The sequence below is a fragment of the Oncorhynchus keta genome, chromosome 12 (assembly GCF_023373465.1).
Source record: "Oncorhynchus keta strain PuntledgeMale-10-30-2019 chromosome 12, Oket_V2, whole genome shotgun sequence".
In the NCBI taxonomy this organism is placed as follows: domain Eukaryota; kingdom Metazoa; phylum Chordata; class Actinopteri; order Salmoniformes; family Salmonidae; genus Oncorhynchus; species Oncorhynchus keta.
The window spans coordinates 25,781,510-25,803,963 of NC_068432.1; the positions used below are offsets into that span (position 1 = coordinate 25,781,510).

The 22,454-nt window shown below is 44.8% G+C and overlaps 1 protein-coding gene across 2 annotated transcripts; it reads right to left on the bottom strand.

Moving 5' to 3' along the window:
- Nucleotides 1–367: 367 nt before the first annotated feature.
- prdm15 (PR domain containing 15) lies at nt 368–20,924 on the bottom strand. 2 transcript variants are annotated; one of them, XM_035782268.2, is made up of 25 exons: nt 20,799–20,924; nt 19,507–19,543; nt 18,986–19,079; nt 18,653–18,806; nt 18,388–18,540; nt 18,077–18,179; nt 17,817–17,903; nt 16,436–16,663; nt 16,162–16,315; nt 13,589–13,710; nt 13,312–13,406; nt 13,094–13,181; nt 12,712–12,879; nt 12,103–12,200; nt 11,873–12,004; nt 11,568–11,708; nt 11,297–11,460; nt 10,984–11,063; nt 10,653–10,772; nt 10,075–10,206; nt 9,775–9,858; nt 9,494–9,669; nt 8,895–8,975; nt 8,593–8,796; nt 368–4,584 (listed from the first exon to the last, which is right to left on the bottom strand). In XM_035782268.2, exons 2-25 carry the CDS (start codon nt 19,532–19,534, stop codon nt 4,051–4,053), a joined length of 3,420 nt encoding a protein of 1,139 aa, XP_035638161.1. In that variant the 5' UTR covers nt 19,535–19,543; nt 20,799–20,924; the 3' UTR covers nt 368–4,050. The 2 variants fall into 2 exon arrangements, with proteins under 2 accessions (XP_035638161.1, XP_035638163.1); XM_035782270.2 differs by having other exon boundaries at nt 369–4,584; nt 16,162–16,309.
- Nucleotides 20,925–22,454: the final 1,530 nt, after the last annotated feature.

Consider the following 22,454-nt stretch of genomic DNA (forward strand, 5'->3'; position numbering starts at 1 on the left):
CTGCCCGATTCCTTTCCCGTTCACACTGAGTGTGAGAGATGCCAGTGACTCAGCAGGTGTCATACATATCAGCAAACATGAACAATGACTCAGTAGAGAAGACTTGTTTCTCAAAAGTATGAGTTGTGTAAAAAGTACCTAATTGCCATATTTTCTTATTAAAGCTAACTTAATAGAAAATGACTCAAACGGAAGTCAGCCAATAATTCTACTTGAGAAAGTCTAAGTATTTGGTTTTAAATATACTTAAGTATCAAAAGTAAATGTAATTGCTTAAATGTACTTAGTGCATTTCAAAAGTAAAATAAAAGTAAAAGTACAAATAATTTCAAATTCCTTATATTTAATCAAACTAGAAGGCAACATTTTATTTTATTTACAGATAGCCAGGACCACACTCCAACACTAGCACATAATATTGATAAGCACGTGAATTGGAACATTTTACTGTCCTGCGAAGCATTCAAAATGTAACGAATACTTTTGGGTGTCAGGGAAAATGTTTAGAGTAAAAAGTACATTATTTTCTTCAGGAATGTAGTGAAGTAAAAGTTGTCAAAAATATGAATAGTAAAGTACAGTTAGCCCCAAAAAAACAAGTAGTACTTTAGTCTTCTTACTTACAGTGAGGGGAACAAGTATTTGATCCCCTGCTGATTTTGTACATTTGCCCACTAACAAAGAAATGATCAGTCTATAATTTTAATGGTAGGTTTATTTGAACAATGAGAGACAGAATAACAACAAAAACATCCAGAAAAACGCATTTCAAAAATGTTAGAAATCGATTTGCATTTTAATGAGGGAAATAAGTATTTGACCCCCACTCAATCAGAAAGATTTGTCTCCCTGGTGTCTGTTTGTTACCTGTATAAAAGACACCTGTACACAGAAGCAATCAATCAATCAAACTCTCCAACATGGCCAAGACCAAAGAGCTCTCCAAGGATGTCAGGGACAAGATTGTAGACCTACACAAGAATGGAATGGGCTACAAGACCATCGCCAAGCAGCTTGGTGAGAAGGTGACAACAGTTGGTGCGATTATTCGCAAATGGAAGAAACACAAAAGAACTGTCAATCTCCCTCAGCCTGGGGCTCCATGCAAGATCTCACCTCGTGGAGTTGCAATGATCATGAGAACGGTGAGGAATCAGCCCAGAACTACATGGGAGGATCTTGTCAATGATCTCAAGGCAGCTGGGACCATAGTCACCAAGAAAACAATTGGTAACACACTACGCCTTGAAGGACTGGAATCCTGCAGCGCCCGCAAGGTCCCCCTGCTCAAGAAAGCACATATACATGTCCGTCGGAAGTTTGCCAATGAACATCTGAATGATTCAGAGGACAACTGGGTGAAAGTGTTGTGGTCAGATGAGATGAAAATTGAGCTCTTTGGTATCAACTCAACTTGCCGTGTTTGGAGGAGGTATGCTGCCTATGACCACCAGGAAACACCATCTCCACCTTCAAACATAGAGGTGGAAACATTATGCTTTGGGGGTGTTTTTCTGCTAAGGGGACAGGACAACTTCACCGCATCAAAGGGATGATGGACAGGGCCATGTACCGACAAATCTTGGGGGAGAACCTCCTTCCCTTAGCCAGGGCATTGAAAATGGGTTGTGGATTGGTATTCCAGCATGACAATGACCCAAAACATACGGCCAAGCCAACAAAGGAGTGGCTCAAGAAGAAGCACATTCGGGTCCTGGAGTGGCCTAGCCAGTCTCCAGACCGTAATCCCATAGAAAATCTGTGGAGGGAGCTAAAGGTTCGAGTTTCCAAACGTCAGCCTCAAAACCTTAATGACTTGGAGAAGATCTGCAAAGAGGAGTGGGACCAAATCCCTCCTGAGATGTGTGAAAACCTGGTGGCCAACTACAAGAAATGTCTGACCTCTGATTGCCAACAAGGGTTTTGCTACCATGTACTAACTCATGTTTTGCAGAGGGGTCAAATACTTATTTCCCTCATTAAAATGTAAATACATTTATAACATTTTTGACATGCGTTTTTCTGGATTTTTTTGTTATTCTGTCTCTCATTGTTCAAATAAACCTACCATTAAAATTAGACCGATAATTTCTTTGTCAGTGGGCAAACGTACAAAATCAGCAGGGGATCAAATACTTTCCCCCTCACTGTATGTACTTTATACCACTGAAAAGTATTTTGTTCATAGTAGCTTGTCCATGAATTAAGTACAATTTTTAATGACTGGGTTCAAAAATACAATTGTTTTCGTTTACATATTCAGAGGGATATCCCCACAACATTTCTTACAATGCATTTGTCAGACGCTCTTATCCAGAGCGACGTGCAATCAGTGCGTGCATCTTAAAATAGCTAGGTGAGGCAACTACAATTTAAGTACATTTTTCCTCAAATAAAGTTAATCAGCAAAGTTAATGCTAATAGTAAATTACTTTAGAAACCCTCAACCTGCGCTTCCAGACCCCCTTGAACTACAGAACACATCCTGATTTGTATTAACATACAAGAGGTAAATAGGACATGTGGGAAACAATGAGATCTTAGCAGGTTGAGGCAGCCTTACATCACACCATAGTGATGCACATCACCACAGAGAAATAGCTTAATGCTTGGGGCTAATAGAGAACAGAGACACTTGACACATCACATAGGGACATTAACAGTTGAAGGTGTCAACCCTGAGAATGAGGGCCTTTTGAGGTGATGGTCCATCTAGTGTAGAGGTTCATCCTTCTTGAGGGTGGACACCTTGGCCCGACCGTGGAAGGAGACAATAACAAAAACCATACATACTAAAGACCAACGCTCTATTTTTCCTTCAAAATACCTTTCCTAGACAGAATGTCTCTGCATAATCTAATGCACATGTAACTCATGTTATGTAGGAGCTCGTATTTGTGAAGATAGCTCCCCCTTCTGGTTGGTCCAGGTTCTGACTCCGGGTAAGCTACAGGTGGGCAGTTCATAGTCTAGTGGTTAAGCACGTTGGGTCAATAACCGAACGGTCACTGGTTCGAGCAGACTAGGTGAAACAGTCTGTGCCCTTGAGCAAGGCACTTAACGCTAATTGCTCCTGTAAGTCGCTTTGGATAAGAGCATCTGCTAAATGTAAAAAGACTAACTGGTGCTTTTGACACACACACACACACACCACTGACACCAGCACAATGCCAGCCGAGTTTCCCAGTTGGATAAATCATAACGCCAAAAAGTCTAGAAAACAAGCATGTACCATATTCTCAAAATGTATTACTCCATTTAAACATTGATATTTAGACAAACAGAAAATGGGCTAAAAACATTTCATTTTTGTGAAATTTAATTGAAAAACAATGGCAATAGAAAAGGCTTCCAGTATTTTTGACAATTGCTCAACAATGGTTTTAAGTTTCAATGCTTTCAGACATTTAAAAATAAAATATGGTTCTCTCTACTGGTTAAATGCTGTGTCTTGGCTGCTTTACACTATCTACTAAAAAATAATAATTCATTGTCTTCTATTAACCTCTTGTACAAGGCATTCAAATCCATGTGCCAAAATCACTTAATATTTTAACCCCCAATGAGAATGAAAACAAACAAACACTATTGCATCTCCATAACCTAAATAATTCTGCAGTGAAAATATGCAAATATTGCGAGACGTGCATGTTTAAATTCACAAATTAGAATATTCAATTTCTTGCTTAGGTTTATATTATAACTATTACATTGATCTGTTGATTGGTCAAAACTACACCTAACAATGCACCCAAATCATGTAATTATTTTTAACTGTACATGCATCCCTGTAAACTACAGTTCAACAGCTTCCTCTGCAGTGTTTTTGACAAACAACTCACGTTGACTCAAGAGAAAGTGGCTATTGGTTCATGTAAATGCTATCATCCTCCATCAATGTTCTCATTCAAGGGATGTATTCTGGGGAATATAACACAGGCATTTGGGTGAGAGCATTCAAGGCCTCTAGTCCACACAGGCCTTCCATGTGTCTAGTCTATCCACTGTCCTTCACCAGGACTGAGGTGACCAGCACCTCCTCCCTTCAGTCTAGTAGCTGAACATCTGCTGTGTTGTGTTGGCCTGCTGTTGCTGTGCTGCCTGGGCTTGTCTAGCCTGTTCTGGGGTCTGGGTCTCAGAGTCCTGGGCGTCACCTGGAGCCCCCTCTGCTATAGGGGTGACCTGGACCCCCTCAGCCTGCGTGACAGGCCTCCAGGCCAGGGTGGGGGCCTCCAGGGGGTGGCCCATTGGGTTGACGAAGGTGGTAAGGTTGATAAAGTGGGCGACCGACTGTGGCCCAGTACTGGCACCTCCAGGCCCCACCGTCTCGGTCGTGAGCTCGGTGGGCCGGTTGTGGAGCATGGCGGAGCCGCTGACCGTGTCGAAGGTGACAGTGAGGATGGAGCTGTCCAGAGTGAGGGGCCGGTGGTCGCTGGCTGTCAGGTGGCCCACGGCTACAGGCTGCAGGCTGGTGAACTGGGCAGGGGCATGGGTGGTGATGGGGGTCACTGTGATGTTGGTCAGTCCCACTGAGCTGTTGGGGGAGGAGGCGGAGGACACGTTGGGGTCGGCCAGCACCACCACCTACAACAGCACCATCCACACTGGGTCAGAGCATACACTACTAACAGTATGATAGAATCATAATCTACAAACGATGTTGTGGACAATATGGAAAACTTTAAGGCCAGGTGCAGTCAAAAAAGGATTTTCCTGTGTTCTATATACACTGAGTGTACAAAACGTAAGGAACACTGCTCTTCCCATGACATAGCTTTCACCTGGTCAGTATATGATCCCTTATTGACGTCACCTGTTAAATCCACTTCCAATCAGTGTAGATGAAGGGGAGGAGACAGGTTAAAGAAGGAATATTAAGCCTTGAGACAATTGAGACATGGATTGTGTGTGTGCCCTTCAGAGGGTGAATGGTTAAGACAAAAGATTTAAGTCCCTTTGAACAGGGTATGGTAGTGGGTGCCAGGCGCACTGGTTTGAGTGTGAAAAGAACTGAAACACTCCTGGCTTTTTCATGCTCAACAGTTTCCTGTGTGTGTATCAAGAATGGTCTACCACCCAAAAGACATCCAGTCAACTTGACAACTGTGGGAAGCATCCCTGTGAAACACTTTCAACACCTTGTAGTCCATGAGGCTGTTCTAAGGGCAAAAAGGGGTGCAACTCAATTAGGAGGGTGTTCCTAATGTTTTGTACACTGTATTACAGTGAGCTATGTAAGGAATCCAGTATATAAATAAGCGGTCTGTATAACAGTAGTAGATATTAGAATGAGCAATTTGAAGAATACAGTATATAATTAGTGGGAGAAACTGCATAAAGGAAACGGAAAGTATTCAGACCGCTTGACTTTCACCACTTTGTTAGGTTACAGCCTTATTCTCATTTTTTATTATTTTTAAAATACGCTTCAATCCACACACACACAGCAAAAACATTTACTAATTTATACAAAATTTAAAATATCACATTTATGTAAGTTCAGACCCTTTACCCAGTACTTTGTTGAAGCACCTTTGGCAGCGATTACAGCCTTTAGTCTTCTTGGGTATGACGCTACAAGCTTGACACACCTGTATTTGAACAGTTTCTCCCATTCTTCTCTGCAGATCCTCTCAAGCTCTGTCAGGTTGGATGGGAAGCATTTTCAGGTCTCTCCAGACATGTTCGATTGCGTTCAAGTCTGGGCTCTGGATGGGCCATTCAAGGACATTCAGAGACATGTCCCAAAGCCACTCCTGCGTTGTCTTGGCTGTGTGCTTAGGGTCGTTGTCCTGTTGGAAGGTGAACCTTCACCCCAGTCTGAGGTCCTGAGCACTCTGGAGCAGGTGTTCATCAAGGATCTCTGTACTTTGCTCCCGTTCATCTTTTTTGCGATCCTGACTAGTCTCCCAGTCCCTGCCGCTGAAAGACAACCCCACAGCATGATGCTTCAGCGTAGGGATGGTGCAAGGTTTCCTCCAGACGTGATGCTTGGGATTCAGGCCAAAGAGTTGAATCAGAACAGAGAATCTTGTTTCTCATGGACAGAGGCCTTTCACTGCCTTTTGGCAAACTTCAAGCGGGCTGTCATGTACCTTTAACTGAGGAGTATATAGAGCTCTGTTAGAGTGAACATCGGGTTCTTGGTCACCTCCCTGACCAAGGCCCTTCTCCCCAGATTGCTCAGTTTGGTCAGGCGGCCAGATCTTGGTGGTTCCAAACTTCTTCCATTTAAGAATGATGGAGGCCACTGTGTTCTCAGGAACCTTCAATGCTGCATTATCTTTTTGGTACCCTTCCCCAGATCTGTGCCTCGACAAAATCCTGTCTCAGAGCTCTGCGGACTTGGCTTGGTTTTCGCGCTGACATGCACTGTCAATTATGGGGACCTGATATAAACAGGTGTGCGCCATTCCAAAATCATGTCCAATCAATTGAATTTACCACAGGTGATCAATAGGATGATCAGGATTCACTGGAGCTCAATTTCGAGTCGCATAGCTATGGGTCTGAATACATTTAGATAAGGTATAACTGGGTATTGTGTGTAGATTACTTTTTTTAAATCCACTTTAGAATAAGGCTGTAACGTAACAAAATGTGGAAAAAGTCAAGGAGTCAAACTTTCCAAAGGCACTGTATATACATGGGACAGCAGTGTTGGCTGTGTGTGTGTGTGAATATAGGTATATGCATGTGTTTGAGTGTATAGATAAATACAGGACTCTGCTTGTGTATGAGGTGTGTGTTCTTAAGAATGCAATTTCCTTATTGGAATGTGGCCTTTAGGTACCCTCTCTAATGCCAGAGGTCACCATAAAGTTTGTCTTAATGGTATCTATGCCCTTGAGCCATTTAAGAAAAATTCAGCCATGGGTGTTTTTAAGCGATTAAGATGTTTCAAATGTATAGTCTATTCAACCCCAAGGTCTCAGCCTTGATTTAATGCTTTGGCACCGGGCACAGAAGGATGAAACAACAAACAGATAAGGCAAGAGTATTTAGGTCTGCCCTCCACTCTGTAGGGGGGAGAGATTTGCTGCGAACCGGTTAGAGTTAGTCAAGAACTGCAACGCTGTTGGGTTCACGCTAAACAGTTCCGTGTGTAACAATGGCCCCCCAGCCAAAGGACAGCCTGCCAACTTAACAACTGTGGGAAGCATTGGAGTCAACATAGGCCTGCATCCCTGTGGATCGCTTTAGACACCTTGTCGTCAATGCCCCAACGAATTGAGGCCGTTGAGGACAAAAGGGGGTGCAACTCAATATTAGGAAAGTGATCCTAATGTTTTGTACACTAAATGTTTATTTCCACACGAGGTTGGACGAGGCACAAGAGCTGTTTGAAAAGACTGCCTGAAATTTCAGCCTGTTTTGGTGGGAAAATCACCATGCCCTTCCATGCGGTAAATCACCATGCCCTTCCATGCGGTAAATCACCATGCCCTTCCATGCGGTAAATTAGTTAACTTCTTGAGTGTAGGGGGCAGTATTTTTGTTTTTGGCAAAAAAAAGTACCCATTTGAAACTGCCTATTTCACAATCTGAATTGTCAGATTAGGATAGAAAACTCTAAAGTTTCCAAAACTGTCAAAATATTGTCTGTGAGTTTAACAGAACTGATGTTGCAGGTGAAAACCTGAGGAGAATCCAACAAGGAAGTGCTGTTTTTCCTAAAAGCTCTCTGTTCCATTGGATGCCTTGCCTCCACTTAAAGGGATATCAACCAGATTTTCCTATGACTTCCTCAATCTGTGAACAGTATTTAGACAGTTTCAGGCTTTTATTTTAAAAAATGAGCGAGAAAGAACCAATCTCGTCAGTGGATGGCTGGGTGCCAGCAGAGTTTGTCATGGTAATGGCCATTTTCTCTCTCTCGCCTATGGCAGAAGCAACATATCGGTTGACATTATCGATTATATATTGTAAAAACAACCTGAGGATTGATTATAAACATTTTACATCTTTCTACGCACTTTGCGGATACTATTTGGAATTTTCGTCTGCGATGTCGTGACAGCTCGAGCCTGTGGATTTCTGAACATAACGCGCCAAACAAATGGAGGAATTTTGGATATAAAAATACACCAGGTGGATTAACAACAAGCTAAGCTGTGTTTTGTTATATTGCACTTGTGATTTCATGAAAAGTTAATATTTATAGTAATTTAATTTGAATTTGGCACTGTGCAATTCAGCGGATGTTGATGAAAATGATCCCGCTAAAGGGATGGGTGAGTCAAGAAGTTTTAATAGACCAATTAGAGAGTTCCAAACCTCTCTGCCAATAACAGTTCATTTTCAGTTTTCCCCTCTAGTCAAACCACTCCCAGACAGTCCTAGCAAAATTGTTTTAGAAATTGCTCTTTGCTAAGAAGCCATTTCATTTAACACAATAAGGTACTTAATTGTTACCCAGAAATAATTTGATATTGGGATAAAAACAGCTACATTGGACCTTTAAAATCCCATTATCCACAGCATTAATCAACACATGTATAATGGACAGATGGACCCAATTGCAATAAATAAAATCTCAAACCTAATATAATTGCTAACATAGATCATCTGACAAATACATGACCCACCCACCTGCTGTATACTCTGCACAGCAGAGCTGGTCTCATCTCCCACTATGGTGGTGGTGTACTGTACTCCTTTGCCTGTGAAGTCAGCGTACTCGTCAGAGTCTGACAGCTCCGGCTCCTCCAGCTGTTTCTGCTTCTTCCTGGGCGGCCGTGGGGTCCGCTGGGGTCTCTCCCCAGAAAGAGCCTCCTTCTCCATGGTTAGAGTGGGCTGTGAGGGTGGTATGAGAACCAAGAGTATTAAAATAGTTCCAGCTCTGCATATAGTGTAGTTAGCTCACCACCATAGGCATTGTATGGCACTCCTACCTGCACAATGCTGATGCTTGACTCATCGATTGTTGAGTCTTCTTGGAGCTCGTCAAACTCATCTATTCTCACAGTGACCACCTGGGGTAGGAAAGAGCAAACGTTTAAATAAAGCTGAGACTCAATCAATGACAGGTGGGATAGGAAATTATGTTGAAAAGAGAACTGGGCCTGGTCTGGAAAACATAATAGAAAATGTCAGTTTCAGCTGACACTAAGAACTCCATTCAAGATGTGGTAGATCTCATGTATATACTGTCCCAGCTCACCTCGGGGGTGTCTATGGTTTAACCCCTACTGTCCCAGCTCACCTCGGGGGTGTCTATGGTTTAACCCCTACTGTCCCAGCTCACCTCGGGGTGTCTATGGTTTAACCCCTACTGTCCCAGCTCACCTCGGGGTGTCTATGGTTTAACCCCTAGTGTCCCAGCTCACCTCAGGGTGTCTATGGTTTAACCCCTACTGTCCCAGCTCACCTCGGGGTGTCTATGGTTTAACCCCTACTGTCCCAGCTCACCTCGGGGTGTCTATGGTTTAACCCCTACTGTCCCAGCTCACCTCGGGGTGTCTATGGTTTAACCCCTACTGTCCCAGCTCACCTCGGGGTGTTTGCGCCTCATGTGGCGGTTCATGGAGGCTCGGGTGGACACCTTGGTGCCACACATGTGACAGCTCTGGGCCTCCACCTTCTCATGCGTCAGCTGCACATGCTTCTGGAGCATGTATTCTGTCACATACTTCTTATCACACACTGCACACGACCACGTCTTCCCCACTGGGGAGCGAGAGAGAGAAATCTAATAACGGTTCTCAAACAAGGTATTCGTGGAGTTGTCCAAAACAAAAACATACAATAGGAAACGCAGATCCAGGAACTTGCCTGTGTGAATGAGCTTGTGTGTCTCCATGGTGTTCCTCTCACTGAAGGTCTTCCCACACAACTCACACATGAAGTCCTTTATTCCTGCAGGAGTAGAAACGGTACATGAGTGTAAGCCTTAACCAAAAAAGCCCTTTGTACCTTACACGCTTCATTCGCTTGGTTGTATCTGTAAGATATGGCAATGTTCAGCCATGCATGTTAGCTTACAATGCCCAACCCACGTTTATAGATGAAAGTGGCCTTTCTTCACCACTGCCTCTGGGTTGTTTTGTCTAGTTGTTGCTGGGACCATCTTACCCGTGTGTCTCTTGTAGTGTTTCAGCATGTTGACCTTCTGGGCAAACTTGCGGTTGCACTCCTTACACTCGTACTCTTTGATGCCCTTATGCAGCTTCATATGGTGCCTCAGCGCATGCTTGGTCTTCATCCCTGCAGAAAACACATTGGCTGAAGTTTCTTACCCCCTGTGGATGCTCTTACCGAAAACAAGTACATGCATGCTTTGATCAGAACATTTTTCCAATTCATAGAGCCACATATTTCTTGCTATTACCGTTCACGGTAAGTGCTTGGTTAAAGACAAAAACAGCCATTGGAAAAGCCACCACCAATCTAGGTCAATGTGGTCTCAATTTCTAGTCTATTGTGCAAACGTCTTTTCCCCCCTAACTATTTGACAAAGACAGTTGTCATGGTGACAGCCTCACCTTTCCCACACTCAGCACATAGGAAGTCTCTGACGTTGTCATGGTGACAGCCTCACCTTTCCCACACTCAGCACATAGGAAGTCTCTGACGTTGTCATGGTGACAGCCTCACCTTTCCCACACTCAGCACATAGGAAGTCTCTGACGTTGTCATGGTGACAGCCTCACCTTTCCCACACTCAGCACATAGGAAGTCTCTGACGTTGTCATGGACCCTCAGGTGTTCCTTTAGCATGTCCTTCCTGGCAAACGACTTCCCACACTGGTCACATCCGTGGCTCTTCACCCCTGTGAGAACCACATTACAGAGGAGATAGCAATCCCCCCCAAAAAGTTGAATAAGCCCATAAAATTCAGATATTCTTTATCATGACTTCAAGACAAATATTGGGTGGCTAACATAGTACCAAAATGTGGTTCATGTGTGCTAAAGAACTACATTTAATGTGGTCCAGTATCCAGAAAGTATCTTGTTAGAGATGAAGGGTGAGGTTCATACCTGTGTGAATGACCTTGTGTCTCTCCAGGTTGCCGATGCTGTTGAAGATTCGGCCACACATTTCACAGGGGTGGATGTACCTTAGGAGCAAAATGAAAAGTGTAACAGACAGGGTTATTGTCTGGGTGCTAGTAACGAGCCAAGAAGGCGAGTGTACAACAGTGCACCTGTTTTATATCCTACATCTCTGTGTACTGGTCCTTTTGTCTCTCCACCTGTCCCTCATATGTCCCTGTCCCTCATATGTCCCTGTCCCTCATATGTCCCTGTCCCTCATATGTCCCTGTCCCTCATATGTCCCTGTCCCTCATACCTCTGCACTGCAGGGTCTGGGAGCTGTTCTCTGTGGATGACCAGGTGGGCGTTGTAGGTGGCTTTCAGAGCGAAGCGCCGGTTACAGATGATGCAGCCATAACCCCTCTCTTTGTGCAGGTCCATGATGTGCTTCAGGTAGTCTCTCCCCTTGAAGAATGTCACCTAAAACACAAAGACAGATTCGAACAGAGGCCATGGAGAGTGCGAGTGTGTTTGCGTGACAGAATGTGTGTCGGGATGTAGGCATGCGTGAGAGGTGCGTGACTGACCTGACACTTCTTGCAGCTGTACTTGTGGGTCTCTTGTCCGTAGTCTTCATCCTCCTCATCAGTGTCGTCGCTGCTGTCCACTGAGATGCCAATCTTCCTGATGAACTCCTCCCTCTCCTGCTCGTCCATCAGGGCTATGTCCTGGAGAACACACACAGGAAGTTGAGCAATGACACCATTATGGACCTAGTTTCAATCTCTATTTCTCTTTCATGTTTGAGTGAATGAAACGTGTGGTTATGTAGGAGTTCAAAAAGAAGAAAGAACTAAACGTTTGATTGCAACATCCACATAATCTCTCTCACCTTAAAGTGCACGTGAATATGGTCCCTCAGGACGTCCACTCTGAAGAACTTGCGTCCGCAGATCTCACAGGTGTACTTCTTATCTCCGTGAGTCAGCAGATGCTTGTTCATGTTGCTCCTGCAGGAAAACACCTGGACACACACAGTCAGGGTAAATATCTTATTTTTATTTTGACTCATTTGATCCAATGCCAAAATAAGTATATTTTCAGGTATCCGCGTCACAGCACCTTGCCACAGATAGGACATGCTGAAGGCTCCTTCCTGTATTTGGTCCCTTCCTCCCCATTGGCCTCCAGCTCTTCCCTCTTCAGGTGCTTTGGGTTTGCTGAGACACACAATAACAGTACAGCTGAGCTCAGAGAGAAGGCTGATTGATGCTTTGCGATAGAATACATTTCAGGATCATGAGCCATGCACTTGTAAAAGTTGCAAGCTCTGTTCTGTTGAAATAAACTAATAAAGTACATCATATACTATAACATACTTCAAATTTAGAGACCCACCGGTCAAAAAAATGTAATCAATGTTATTTCCACATTTCAACAACAAAAAAATCTATGTGATGACATTGAATCAATGTGGGAAAACTGATTGGATTTGTAAAAAGTCATCAACAGAAGGGAATTTAATCTGTTTTTCACCTAACTTTTAACCTTAATCCAATGAAATGGTGAAATGTTTTGTTTATCTCACGTTGAATTCACGTTAGTTGTCAACAACCACATTTAAATCAAAACTAGACGTTGAGCTGACATCTGTGCCCAGTGGGGAGTATCACCAAAATAGTCATCAATAGAGATGGATCATGTCCCCCTGGTCCCTCTGCCAGTACTCACCCACAGTATGTCTCTTCTGGTGGTCCTGCATAACGTCCTTGCGGTAGAACATCTTGCTGCAGATCTCACAGGCGTACAGCTTCTCTCCGTGCTTCTTCTTGTGCTTAGACAGGTTACTGTTGGTGGAGAAGAACCTCGAGCAGATCTCACACTGGAACGTCTTGTCATCTGCCACCACAGGAACAACAAACAGTCTGACGTGTTATTCAATTAAATAAATAATGGATGGTTACTGTGTCAAAGTCATCGATGGGACAACGAAGACATACAGCACAACAGTAAAGTAACATACAGAAGTATTTCAAAGATGGATAAAGACAACGGACATCCAAACAAAATGGCCTACAACTAAATCATGTTTTTCAATTCATGCTGCACTTACCGGTTCTACAGTTGTGGAACTCTAATGCATTCTCCAGGCGGAAGGCTTTGTCGCATGTGTTACATTTGTACCTGTACTCCACATCGGGCTGAGGGAGCGACGGACATACACACAATGTACAGTGAATCAAGGAGCTAGCCACTGCAACACAAACAGTGACTATCCTGGGCAAAAGCTGGAAAGGCCAAAATGTTGAGCATTGATCTAGGTGCGCCTACCTCATTTTTGCTGTGCTTGTATGAGATGTGCTGCTTCAAGCTCTCCTTGCGGCTGAACATCTTGTCACATTCATCACATTTAAAGAGCTTATCACCTAAAGAGAGCACAGACAAATAAAACATATGCACTTGTGTGTGTCTGTATGATATGATTAGTAAACACAGATCTCCACATATTCCATCTCTTTTCTCTGGAGAGCGGTGTTAGGAACAGTTCAGTAAGACATCCACAAAAAAAGGGGACAAAAAACAGAGGGGGGAGAGGAGAGAGCATTACCGTGGGAGCGAATGTGTCTGTTGAGGTTGCTGCTGTTCTGGAAGACCTTGTTGCAGAGGGTGCACTTGTACAGCCTCTTATGGTCTCCTCCCTGCCTCAGGAACCTCTTCCTCGACCCAGGCCTGAGGAAGAGGGAACAAGGACAAGAGAGTGTGGAGGGAGTGAGAGAGGAGAGGGACAGAGTAGAGAGAGTGAGAGAGGAGAGGGACAGAGTAGAGAGAGTGAGAGAGGAGAGGGACAGAGTAGAGAGAGAGAGAGAGGAGAGGGACAGAGTAGAGAGAGTGAGAGAGGAGAGGGACAGAGTAGAGAGAGTGAGAGAGGAGAGGGACAGAGTAGAGAGAGTGAGAGAGGAGAGGGACAGAGTAGAGAGAGTGAGAGAGGAGAGGGACAGAGTAGAGAGAGTGAGAGAGGAGAGGGACAGAGTAGAGAGAGTGAGAGGAGAGGGACAGAGTAGAGAGAGTGAGAGAGGAGAGGGACAGAGTAGAGAGTGTGAGAGAGGAGAGGGACAGAGTAGAGAGTGTGGAGGGAGTGAGAGGAGAGGGACAGAGTAGAGAGTGTGGAGGGAGTGAAAGAGGAGAGAGGGAGTGAGAGAGGAGAGGGAGTGAGAGAGGAGAGGAGAGGGACAGAGTAGAGAGAGTGGAGGGAGTGAGAGAGGAGAGGAGAGGGACAGAGTAGAGAGAGTGGAGGGAGTGAGAGAGGAGAGGAGAGGGACAGAGTAGAGAGAGTGGAGGGAGTGAGAGAGGAGAGGAGAGGGACAGAGTAGAGAGAGTGGAGGGAGTGAGAGAGGAGAGGAGAGGGACAGAGTAGAGAGAGTGGAGGGAGTGAGAGAGGAGAGGAGAGGGACAGAGTAGAGAGAGTGGAGGGAGTGAGAGAGGAGAGGAGAGGGACAGAGTAGAGAGAGTGGAGGGAGTGAGAGAGGAGAGGAGAGGGACAGAGTAGAGAGTGGAGGGAGTGAGAGAGGAGAGGGACAGAGTAGAGAGAGTGGAGGGAGTGAGAGAGGAGGGACAGAGTAGAGAGAGTGGAGGGAGTGAGAGAGGAGAGGGACAGAGTAGAGAGAGTGAGAGAGGAGAGGGAGTGGAGAGAGGAGAGGGACAGAGTAGAGAGTGTGGAGGGAGTGAGAGAGGAGAGGGACAGAGTAGAGAGTGTGGAGGGAGTGAAAAGGAGAGGGACAGAGTAGAGAGTGTGGAGGGAGTGAGAGAGGAGAGGGACAGAGTAGAGAGTGGAGGGAGTGAGAGAGGAGAGGGACAGAGTAGAGAGTGGAGGGAGTGAGAGAGGAGGGGGACAGAGTAGAGAGAGTGGAGAGAGGAGGGGGACAGGACAGAGTAGAGAGAGTGGAGGGAGGGAGAGAGACATGACAGAGTAGAGAGAGTGGAGGGAGTGAGAGAGAGGAGGGGGACAGGACAGAGTAGTGAGAGTGGAGGGAGTGAGAGAGGGGAAAGGGACAGGACAGAGTAGAAAGAGTGGAGGGAGTGAGAGAGGAGAGGGACAGGACAAAGTAGAGAGAGTGGAGGGAGTGAGAGAGGGGAAAGGGACAGGACAGAGTAGAGAGAGTGGAGGGAGTGAGAGGAGAGAGGCAGAGAATAGAGTGGAGGGAGTGAGAGAGGGGAAAGGGACAGGACAGAGTAGAGAGAGTGGAGGGAGTGAGAGAGGGGAAAGGGACAGGACAGAGTAGAGAGAGTGGAAGGAGTGAGAGAGGGGAAAGGGACAGGACAGAGTAGAGAGAGTGGAGGGGGTGAGAGAGGAGAGGGACATGACAGTAGAGAGAGTGGAGGGAGGAAGAGAGACAGGACAGAGTAGAGAGAGTGGAGGGAGTGAGAGAGAGGAGGGGGACAGGACAGAGTAGAGAGTGGAGGGAGCGAGAGAGGGGAAAGGGACGGGACAGAGTAGAGAGAGTGGAGGGAGCGAGAGAGGGGAAAGGGACGGGACAGAATAGAGAGAGTGGAGGGAGCGAGAGAGGAGAGGGACAGGACAGAGTAGAGAGAGTGGAGGGAGGGAGGGAGGGAGAGAGTGAGAGGAGAGGGACAGGACAGAGTAGAGAGAGTGGAGGGAGGGAGGGAGTGAGAGAGGAGAGGGACAGGACAGAGTAGAGAGAGTGGAGGGAGTGAGAGAGGAGAGGGACAGGACAGAGTAGAGAGAGTGGAGGGAGGGAGGGAGTGAGAGAGGAGAGGGACAGGATAGAGTAGAGAGAGTGGAGAGGGACAGGACAGAGTAGAAAGAGTGGAGGGAGGGAGTGAGAGAGGAGAGGGACAGGACAGAGTAGAGAGAGTGGAGGGAGTGAGAGAGAGGGGGACAGGACAGAGTAGAGAGAGTGAGATGAGGGACAGGACAGAGTAGAAAGAGTGGAGGGAGTGAGAGAGAGGAGGGGGACAGGACAGAGTAGAGTCCGAGCATGCCTGGTATCTTTCCAAGTCTATGGAATAACTGATTGATGTTAACTGTACTTCAAAAGGAAATGTGTACTGTAAATAAAGCATGCAATTGAAAGGATAGCAATGGAAAGTGATGACTCGACTAAGAGGAATTTATTTTGGCTCAGTCAGTCATGACATAGTGGAGAGGGTGTTGATCCTTACATCCCAGCTGAGAGCAGGGTGCGGGTCACCCTAGGCATGGTGACAGCCACCCCGTCAGGGCCGATCTCCAGGTCATTGCCATCCAGCATGGCCTCTCCTCCGTCTGCAGGGACTGTGTTGAGGGCTTTCTCCGCTGGCTCCAAAAAGGCTGCAACTCGAAGCAGGAAGGTATGAATAGAATTCACATTTTAGGGGAGAATGTGGTGGAAACGAAACAGTGCATGTGAAGGGGTAGTCAATAATGTAACAACATAAGAGGTGGAATCTGTCTCACTTTTCTTCTTTGCTGCTATAGTTGCAGTGCTAGGTTTCCGTCCTCCTTTGGCCCTCTTCCCCGGCCTGCCCAGCCTTCTTTTGGGAGCGGGCAGAGGAGGAGCAGGGATGGGCTCAGCACTGAGGCCGTCGTCAGGGGTTACCAGTTCTGCTTCCTCCTGCTGCTGGGACTGGTCGTCAGGGGGCGGGGCTACATCTTTCACTTCCTGCAGGTGGCTCAGTAGGTGGTCTGGGAAGAAGACAGGCGGAAGGATGGGGAAATTGAGCCTTTCATGTAAAAACAGAAGAGCACCTCGTCCTCTTCACTACGGTCCTGATTAATAAGAGCAATTCAGCTGCCCGTCTTCAGCCAGCTCTGAAGCACTCAACAATCATGCCCCCTTCTATGTAATGCAAGTGTTAGTGTTCATGAGGAGGAACTGTGTTTCCTGGCTCCAGCAGCAGAGCTGCTGCTCCAGTTTCAACTGTTCTGCCTGTGGCTATAGAACCCTGACCTGTTCACCGGACGTGCTACCTGTCCCAGACCTGCTGTTTTCAACTCTCTAGAGACAGCAGAGGAGCGGTAGAGATACTCAATGATCGGCTATGAAAAGCCAACTGATATTTACTCCTGAGGTGCTGACCTGTTGCATCCTTTTCAATCACTGTGATTATTATTATTTGACCCTCCTGGTCATCTATGAACATTTGAACATCTTGGCCATGTTCTGTTATAATCTCCACCCACCAGAGCCAGAAGACTGGCCACCCCTCACAACCTGGTTTCTCGCTAGGTTTCTTTGGAGGTTCCAGCCTTTCTAGGGAGTTTTTCCAAGCCACTGTGCTTCTACACCTGCATTGCTTGCTGTTTGGGATTTTAGGCTGAGTTTCTGTACAGCACTTTGAGATATCAGCTAATGTAAGAAGGGCTTTATAAATAAAGTTGATTGATTATAACAGTATGAAAACATCTACTTCTCCTTCCCTGACTTTCTATGGCTAGTCTTGGTGGTGTGGAGGTCACTCACCAGTCAGGAGCTCTGGCTCCATAAACACAGTCCTTGCCTACTGGACACAAAGCATGGGTTGGGTCAACCCAGCAAGATCGGGCGTGTGGTGGTTTCTCTAAAACATACTTACTGTCCACTACAGCTGAACGAAACCCTGTGGCCATTATTCATTTCTGAAATGTATTCTGATCATATCATTCATATGAATGATATGGGTAGTTATTCCTCAAATGTTAATGGGCTGAATAATATGTGGCTGAACTGTTACTGTAACAGAAAGGGATCATTATTCACTTGTTGACAGCAGAGGTATTTCCTCTAACAGTGGTTTCATGAGAAGGTGTTGATGATGTATGCCCAGAAAGTATGTGGCATCTCTGGGAGTGAGCTCACCTGCATCATTCTCTCCAACCACTAGGGCCTGTGACACTCCAGCTTTATTCAAAGCCCCCTCTGGCATGGTAGAGGTGGTATCCACAACTGAGAGATAAGGGAGGAGCAAAAACAGGACAACACAGTCATTTATTTCATATTGATTAAGCAATCAAACCCTTAGTTGATCTGCGTTAACAGAAGGGTTCACGCTACAGTACACCCGTTTGCATCTCAGGGGACAATAATGCTGAATCTGGTCTGCCAGAGGGGCTCCATACCTGCTGGTGGTGGATGGACTGGGGCCTTCAGCATGGGCCTCTCCATCTTCTTGGCATAGAAGGCCCCATACCAAACCCTCAGCTCAGACCCTGGCAGCACATCCTGGGGAAAAGACAGAGGGTTACCTTATGAAAGAGAAGGGAACCATCTGTGTCTCCTGGAAGAGATCTCTCTCCCATTTGTTCACCACCTAGTATGTAGTGATGTATTGGCCATGGACACTTAATAGTATGGATATCGGGACATATCCAATAAAGAATGACCAAAACTGTCCTCAGTTGCTTTGTTTGGGGGAGTTGGTATATGATACCTGGGAGGTGTTGAAGTAGACCTCATCGTCCTGCTGGTAAGCAGTCAGGTTCTGGTGCTGATAGTCAGTGGCGGGCCGAACCAGCATCATCCAATTACAGTCATCCTCATTGGCTGAGTCAAAACAGACTACCAGGCCATCTCTCTGGAAGATCTGTCCAGGTCACATACAAAACCAAAGAACACAGAGAGTGGGATATTAACACCACAGCAAAGAACACAAACATCTTTCTCCATAATAACAGCAGTCTAAGTTGAGAACACACCTTCAGAGGGAACAGGCCTTCTTTGTCCAGGTGGGATATTCTCCTAGCCTCGAAGGGACCAAACCTGGTCCTCTTGACCAGACGTTGGAGGACAAACACTCCCTCCTTCCCATCTGGCACCTGTCTGATCTCCAGACTCTCCGGCAGAGAGGACCTGACCCACGACAAACAATACAACATCTATCAATACATAGCCTCCTACACTTCTGTTACTCCAATATCAGGTTCAGGATTTGCTGCTTTAAAATACACAATTTGTAAGATGACCAGCTAAACTGGAAATCCACTCAACACCCTGTCACTGGGTAGCTTGCATGGTGGACTGTTACTCACCGTGCTCTGCTGAGAACAAATGAGTCCTGTACAGTCACCACTGGACCCAGCTCTGGACACTCAGAGTCATGATACTGCCCACAGTCCTCACACCCTGACAGGTACCATCAAAAAGTCACATATCAGATACCACATCCTCTGATGTCTAAATAGGCACAGGCATGCAACGTGAAATACACACACATGCGCATGTAGTGCTAGATACACACCACACGCACACATAGTGAGAGAGATACAATAGTAAATCAATGTGCACTGTCTATATGTACATAGCTACCTCAATTACCTTGTACCCCTACATATTGGTCTGGTACTGGCACCATATCCATGATATTTTTACTCTTCCTGTTATTCATGGTTCACTTATTACTCGGTCACTATTTCAATATTGCATGTTTAAATCTTTATATTGCATTGTTGGATAAGAACCTGCAAGTAAGTCTACACCTGTTGTTTACAAAGCGTGTGACAAATAAAATATGATGCCGTTTCAAGGGTATTGAAGTTTTCAGTATACTCACAGATAAACTCATCTGGATGCTCTGTCATCGTGACAATCTGGACATTCAAGAAAGGGATGTTGTTACTAATCTTCGTAACGTGTGTAATTGTGTATGATTTGCTTTATCTACATCATAACGTTTAAAGGGGATATCAGCAGTTGATACATCCATTTCTGGACTTTTAAATTAATAATGTATACGCATTGACTCGAAGGCTACAAATTTAGTTCAGTGCACGTGTCAAACTCATTCCACGGAGGGCCGAGTGTCTGCGGAGTTTGATCCTTCCTCGGACTTGATGAATTAATGTCACGGATTAGAAAGGAACTCCCTTCACCTGGTTGCCTTGGTCTTAATTGAAAGGAAAAACCTGAACCCCAGACAGTCGGGCCTCCATGGAATGAGTTTCACTTCCCTGATTTAGCGTAACTTTCCATCAGTACCCCAAATATAAGTGTATTTTACTCCAATGTTTGTAAACATTGTAAATGTTGGGCATAAACAACACTGTATAGCCTCAATATATGCTTAATACTGTTATTTTGATATATTGGATGGTCAGGCTTTGCATTAATAGCTCAATGAAATTCAGTGGTTGCATTTCTCCAGGCCCATCCCTCAGATTTTTACGAATAGAGATGGAGTTGCCGCTTTATTTACAAGCTACATTATTACTTCATGATCATAGACGATGTATTTATGTTGCCACTGGTGGTTGCAACATAAATACATTAAGAAATGACAAATGGGTTCGTCAAATAAATGAATACTGAAGAATGTGTGCAATCCTCTGAAGCAGTTCAAAATAGTGGCAAATGTGAGGCCTACACTTCTTGACTAATGCGGATAACTAAACCTGGAGCTATATTCTGGTCAAAAACAGCGGTGTGGTAAATGTATGGGGACCTCAATAAAGCAAAGGCCATTCTTCTCCAGTATGCAAAATTACACTGTGCATTCCACGCTAATAACAATACAGCAGTGGAGTAGCTACATATTAATAAAGACGATCCAGTAAAGAACGGGATCCAGGATTTTAACAGATTCCAAACTCTAGCCGGGTTTTAACTCCGATCTCAGCCGACTCCGTCTTCTGCAGTCATGCAAATGTAACAAAGAACAATCGGCATGGCGGATGGAATGGAGACGCAAACTCAATCTGGAGCCAGTTAATTTCAATGTCAGAACGGCGTTATACTGGCCTCTCCGCGAGATTCCGTGTGCACCTCGAAAACTAAAAATATATATTTCTGCACGGTGGCACAATTATTGTTTGTTCAAACTGCAGAAGTTAGAAATAAACATGTTACCTGTTTTCCAAACGACTACACATTTATTGAATCCTGACTCCGGGTTGCAATCCGCTCCAAGAAACCGCGCAGGATCGGAAATGCAGTGAAGTGCAGCTTGGGAATCGTAGTTTTCTTCAATCGCTCGAGTTATCAATGGATTGCCAATAAAACAGCTACGTTTTCAAAATATCTAATTCATGACTCGATTTCTTTACACAATTAACGCACATATTTGAATGCACTAGGTCTACATTACGTTAAAATGTAATTACTTAAAACAGGTGTGGCCTGCAAACATAAAATACATATAGCACTATTAATCAGAGAAAGACAATAAGGATTTTGTCACAGAGATTCAAAGAAAACCGCACACTTGAGTGGTTACTCAGTTAATATTTATTGCTCAAGATGTTAAACCTGATATGTCAATAATTAGTCATAATCCCTGCATGGCATTGACTGTAATTAAATATTAGCAGGCAACCAGGTTCTGTACGTTTCACAGAGACAATATAAAATGTCAGCAAGCTGTTTAATAATATACAGGCCCACTGCTTATTGAAATGCATAATCTTGCACTTGATAGTTGCCATTGATTAGGCTTAGAATCAAGTTTGCATGTTTAAAACACCCCACATTCTTTTCTGAAGTTTTAACAAGGTTTAAAGAGGACTTTGGGTTTCGGCATACACCTCTAGCTGCAAGATGGCTCTAAAAGGGACCTTATTTACTGAAACAAGGAGCAGTCAGCTCATTGGGAACCCTTCCAGGAGCTTACGTCAATATTTGACCCACCACTGTTCAAATATGTGACCAGTTACAGGATCGGAGGCGTTTGGCGCTCGTTCATACTTCACAGGAGGGACGTAAAAAAATAAATAATATGGACACATAACCCATAGAGTATCTACAGCAGACAGAGAACTTAGTTAATGCTGTTGTTCAAGATCAACACAAATGGCATACCCTTTTTTTTCCAGCAACCAGATACCCCAGTGTAATCAGTCATCCAAGGATATCATAAAAACACAGCTCATTGATTATGTTTTCATATGGGTTGTTGAGGGGAAATCCAACTGGCTCCTCTTTATGTCATTTTAATGCCACTCAGCAACATTCTCAAGTCCTCTGAAAACACCAGATCATAGGTATAGATAGCACAGCTACTGCCGTTCTGGGACAGCATGTCCCAAGTCATTCAAAGACTGGTCATACCTGAAGAATTGACAATTTCCAAGAGGTAATCCCACTACAGTTTGTCACTACTACACAGGTAGAACAACTGTTCTCCAGTCTCTTCAAAAGCCTTGTAAACAGTAGGGCATCTGACTATTATGTCCATGTTGAGTACTGCCATCATGTCCATATGAGTATAGCAGTCCTCTCAGTAGGCTCATTCAATGAGAATTAAAACAGTAGTTGGCAGGGAATTTATCTTACAACAACTCCTTGAATTTACCTGCTTAAATAAAAGTACAATCATTAGCTAGATAAAATCCCAAAGCAGTCAAACCATTCAGATTTCCCAAAGATGTATCATCCTTTCTGTTTAGACAATGTTTAAAGCGCTGATATGTTACATTTCATTTTTAAAATAAAAAAACAGCAGAAATGCATGAGTGAATGACCCCTGTGTTTTTAGTGAACACTGCAACAAGTATGCCTTGAGGTAGG

Bases quoted from the DNA above. Each gene is read 5' to 3' on its own strand.
- prdm15 (XM_035782268.2), bottom strand. From the start codon at position 19,534: ATGACAGAGCATCCAGATGAGTTTATCT. The intron at 13,407-13,588 runs GTAATGCTCTCT...TGCTCTCTTTAG, and splicing joins CAGACACATTCGCTCCCACG to GTGATAAGCTCTTTAAATGT. The intron at 12,005-12,102 runs GTGCTGTGACGC...GTGTGTGTCCAG, and splicing joins CATGTCCTATCTGTGGCAAG to GTGTTTTCCTGCAGGAGCAA.